At 42.8% G+C, this 4,635-nt stretch overlaps 1 protein-coding gene and 1 non-coding gene across 3 annotated transcripts in view; both read left to right on the top strand.

Annotated features, from left to right (window-relative positions):
- The window catches only part of LOC144094331 (uncharacterized), a 15,275-nt gene extending 10,877 nt beyond the window's left edge, over positions 1–4,398 (top strand). Inside the window, exon 7 of one of the 2 annotated variants that reach the window (XM_077628305.1) lies at positions 4,222–4,398. In XM_077628305.1, the coding sequence (XP_077484431.1) occupies positions 4,222–4,309 (88 nt within the window). In that variant the 3' untranslated portion in view covers positions 4,310–4,398. Of the gene's footprint in view, positions 1–4,218 lie in introns of both variants that reach the window. The other variant, XM_077628297.1, reaches the window with a different exon arrangement.
- Positions 2,091–2,167, top strand: TRNAV-GAC (transfer RNA valine (anticodon GAC)). Its single transcript is given in 2 exon segments — positions 2,091–2,127; positions 2,132–2,167. It is a non-coding gene; the product is annotated as a tRNA-Val (tRNA).
- Positions 4,399–4,635: the final 237 nt, after the last annotated feature.

The raw sequence follows: 4,635 nt of genomic DNA, 5'->3' as shown, positions 1-4,635 counted from the left end.
CTTGCATTGTCCCCAGTTTTTTCACTTGCATTGTCCCACATTTACTGCTATTTTCTTTCCCCTTTTTATTATTATTCTAATGTTGTATTGTCGCGCTATTGTATTATATTGTCGCCCATATGCTGTTACCACCCCTCATTTTTTGCTGTCATGTCGTCTTCTCTTCATACATTGATGAACTGTTTACTCTGAATGGTCATTTGTCTTGCGGTAGATTGTACTTCCGACTCATTGCAGTTCGTTTCTGGTGTTGGATTTATTGTTAGCCTCGTCTTTTGTCTGTATCTGTATGCGTGTGTACGAGTGCCCTTCTAAGGATTGATTAGGAACTTGTATTATTTGATTTCTCTTGTGTTGCCACAACCCTTGTCTGAAGGGATATTTCCGTCTTGTACAATGGCTCTTCTTTCCTTTTTTCCCCCTAATTTTCTTTCTTTTTCTTATTCTTCTTGTCTTTGTGTTTTTGTTTCTTTTTTTCTCTTCTTTTTTTAGAGGCCTCGTAGGCATTCCTCTTTACCCCCTCCCTTCCCCCCTACCAGTTTCTCTGAATGTTGTCTTCTGCATGTACAGGGGTCAAGCCCTTCAGGCTTGTCACCAAAATGCGCCCTTCACCCCTTTCCAAACCAGCCCTGAGGTGGTGGAAAAGAACCCCCCCCCCTTTTTTTTAATGTCCTATTTTGTATTCTCTCGTGTTGCCACCACCCTTCTCTGAATGCATATTACCAAGCCCTTGTACAATGGCTCTTCTTTCCTTTTTTCACTACTTTCTTTTTTTTCTTTTTTCGTCTTTTTTTCTTATTAGAGGCCTCGTTTGCATTCCTCTTTACTCCCCCTCCTCCCCCCCCCCCTACCAGTTTCTCTGGAATGTAGCTTCCTCCTTGTACAGGGGTCGGAGCCCTTCACGCTTGTCACCAAAATGCTGAGAGGAGCGACACCTCGAGGGCCTTTCCAAGGCAGCCCTGAGGTGGTGAGAAAGAATCTCCCCCCTTTTTTATATTTTTATATTATTATTCTTATTATTCTTTTGTTATTAAAAACATTTTGTTCGGCCCCTTGGGAACACCTGCATTCAGGTTAGGAGACGCCTTCTTAGATTGTCACCGATTCTCTCTCTTCCTTTGTTAAAAAGAGAAAAAATGTTCTTCCTGGTCTCTTCCCTCCCCCCCCCCCCCTAGTGTTTTGAACTCGTGCTTTGCTGTAAACTTGTAAACTTTGTACCTCGCGCACTCTATAAAAACTGCGTGTTTCAAACGCTGTACTACACTCGAAAAAGGCTGGTCCTCCAGCCGAAACGTCGTGAATTAAATCCTGTTATGTTTCTTCAATTTTTGGTATATATATATATATATATATATATATATATTATATATATATATATATATATATATATATATATATATATATATATATATATATATATATATATATATATATATATATATATATATATATAGCGGACAAGGTAAAGGAGATGAGGGGCTCGTTTGACAAACTTATGAAGGGAGCCAACAGTCACCGAAACCAAGGGGAATGTAATTTTTTTTAATGTGTAGTGCTTAACAGTGGGATAATAATATCGACATTAATCTATTGCTTAAAGAAGATTACTTATAAAGCAGCAGAAAAAACAACCATGCCGCGGTGGGATCCGAACCCACGTCCTCCGAATACCGCGTCCAGTGCTCTACCAAACTGAGCTACGGCGACGGCTGTCCAGTCTGCTGCTCTCGTGGGTATTTATGTTTACTGGGTGTAAGCGAACCTTGAGAGTATTCCCCTATGCACCTTGGTTTCGGTGACTGTTGGCTCCCTTCATAAGTTTGTCAAACGAGCCCCCTCATCTCCTTTATCTTGTCCGCTAATAGCATAACGAGGGTCTCGATTCTGGCAGTCTTGATGCATAGGTAGCATAACAGGGCTCTCGCACAGTTTCCGCCCTCGCCGTTAGATGACGTTCCACGTCACACTCGCGGTATTACAGGACGTGCTACGTCCGCCCCTATGGACGAGGGTGGCGCTGGTGAACACTCTCAAGGTTCGCTTACACCCAAAAAACATAAATACCGACGAGAGCAGCAGATTGGACAGCCGTCGCCGTAGCTCAGTTGGTAGAGCACCGGACTGACACGATATTCGGAGGTCGTGGGTTCGGATGCCACCGGCAGCATGGTTGTTTTTTCTGCTGCTTTATAAGTAATTTTCTTTATTGCGATAGATTAGTATTATTATCCGACTGATATGCACAACACATTAAAAAAAAATTAAACATTCCCCTATGCACCTTGGTTCCGGTGACTGTTGGGTTCCTTAATATATATATATATATATATATATATATATATATATATATATATATATATATATATATAATATATATATATATATATATATATATATATATATATATAATTACTGTCTAGCGTTTCCTACCGAATTCTTTCAGGAAATGCTTGGAATAGTGCCGGCAAAAAGTGCGAACAAATTGGGTCATCGTCATCAGCCCGATTATGTACAGGGCCCGATGAAAGAAATGCGGACAGAGCGGACACATTTTTACTTCGGTGATAGCAAAAATACGCTACAGTCATCCATGATAAGTTCTAGGACGACGTCTTTTTCAGTCTTTTTCGGAGGATGCCTTTTTCGTACCACCCAGGCAGAACGCTGTGAAGGACATTCTAAGTGGAGCGCGTAGGCGCCGCGTTGTTCGCGTTTCTTTTCATCGCGATTGTATTGCACGGCAAAAATATCCCGAAAAGAATTATAATAGCTTCGTTCTGCGCCAACCGCGCCGCACCCCCCCCCCTTCTCTATAACTATCTAATGCCCCTCTCACCACGTGCACCTTTCGTCACCCCTGGCTACGTTAGATATACGCTATTCTTATATTTACGTCATTTTTTGAAGGCTCATGTAAACTGCGAACAGAAATGGTTACACGTAGACAAGGGTACGTGTGATTTTGTCGTACGAAGTGCAATGTACAGTGGGATTGACCCAAAATTCATTTTTTTTTTCTATGATGCACGACTACTCCAAGACAACATCCTACCCTTGCTGTACTATAAACGCAGTTCATCCCCCAACTGATGATTGTGGATTTTTATAGCACAATGGCATCGATGGCCAAAGAGCGCCAAGGCACAAGGTGCTTTCGACTACTCAAGGTGGGATCAAAGACCCATTTCCCAATTATATCACCCCAGATAAGCAGAGCACCAGGCCAACTAAAATCGACCAACTAAAGTCGCATTACGCATGACCCATTCCGGCTATACAGTATGCGTACCACAAAATAGGCACACAAAGATGAAATGGTACACGAATTCATGAGGTATATGCCGGCGCCGTGTCTGGGTTGTCTTGTGAAGCGGCTTCGAAACATAGTGCTCGCTTTTTCCCATTTCACCAGCGCCAAGAAGTTTTCATAAAAGCCGCGATAACTAGAGATATGTAAGGAAATGTTTCAGTGGTCATGAGTAGCTATAAAATGCATGGCATCGAATGCACATAAAAAAATTATAGCAAAGAAGCCGTAAATTAGCCGAATTAACCCTTTTCCTTCAGAATTTCTGGCACACTGCCTACTTCAAACAACTTGGGCAGAACAAAAAATCAGCAGAAACCACTGAAAGCCAGTCCTAGATTCAAATGAGTTGTACCAGACCACATCGCATGGTACACCTTCAGAAACTGCATTTGCATTAGTTCGCAGCTCAGTAGACAAATAGTGCAGTATAATTTCTTTTCTACTACAATTGATGCAGAAGGATTAGGAAGAGAAGGAAAGGCAGGGAGGTTAACCGGAAGAAAAAACCAGTTTGCTACCCTGAACCTCGGGGAAAGGGATCGAGGGATATAAAGGTGAAGCAGAAAAGGGCGTAAAAAGAAAATGAAGTCAGTATGCGAAGTCAGTAAGCATGCGGTGAAGTCACAACGTTTCCTGCAGGCCCGACGCTCTCAAGAAGCGGAGCAGAATTTATGCAGGAAGTGAAGCACCGAGTAGCGTCTACAAAACCTCCCCTCCACGCATTGTGCGATGCCACGATTATATTTTCCTGTTCTTTTCCTGCGTTCAGTACTACCACAAGCAGACACTTGTCTGGGCACTCCGTTCCAGCCTATTGTCGCTATCAAGCCTACAGAACGCTCGGCTGATATCGTTAACCTTGCTGCTTTGTAATCTGTGCCTTTTATTTTTCTTCTCTCTCTTGTCAGCAGTGGTGACGATGTGTCGACTGAAAACGACCTGGCTCAAGAAAGCGAGGAGCCTAAAGAGTCGTCCTCGGCACCGTCATTGGCTGCGTAACGAAGACCATCCAGATGTGATGCGGTGCACTCCCTGCGATTCAAGAGAAGAGATCTGCGGGCAAGAGCTCAGGGCAAAAAAGCAGCACTTAACGGCATGCAATAAAAGAAAAAAACTCTTCAGGGTGTTTCGTATGCGTTCGCTGCCTCTTGAAATCAGCGGCTCCTGAGACAGCGCATGCGCAAACAAATGCATGAAGTCATTCAACTTAGAGAACCTTGAGAACGTGCAGGCCTGCTTTTTTAAACACTCTTTTCTTCTTTAGACTTAAGATTATCGGCATCTTATTTTTAACGCAATAGCGTTAAAGCGGACCTTAGGCATAA

Source organism: Amblyomma americanum, chromosome 1 (genome assembly GCF_052857255.1).
Source record: "Amblyomma americanum isolate KBUSLIRL-KWMA chromosome 1, ASM5285725v1, whole genome shotgun sequence".
NCBI lineage: Eukaryota > Metazoa > Arthropoda > Arachnida > Ixodida > Ixodidae > Amblyomma > Amblyomma americanum.
Note: the sequence above shows the minus strand (reverse complement) of the source record. Positions and strands in the feature narration are given on the sequence as shown.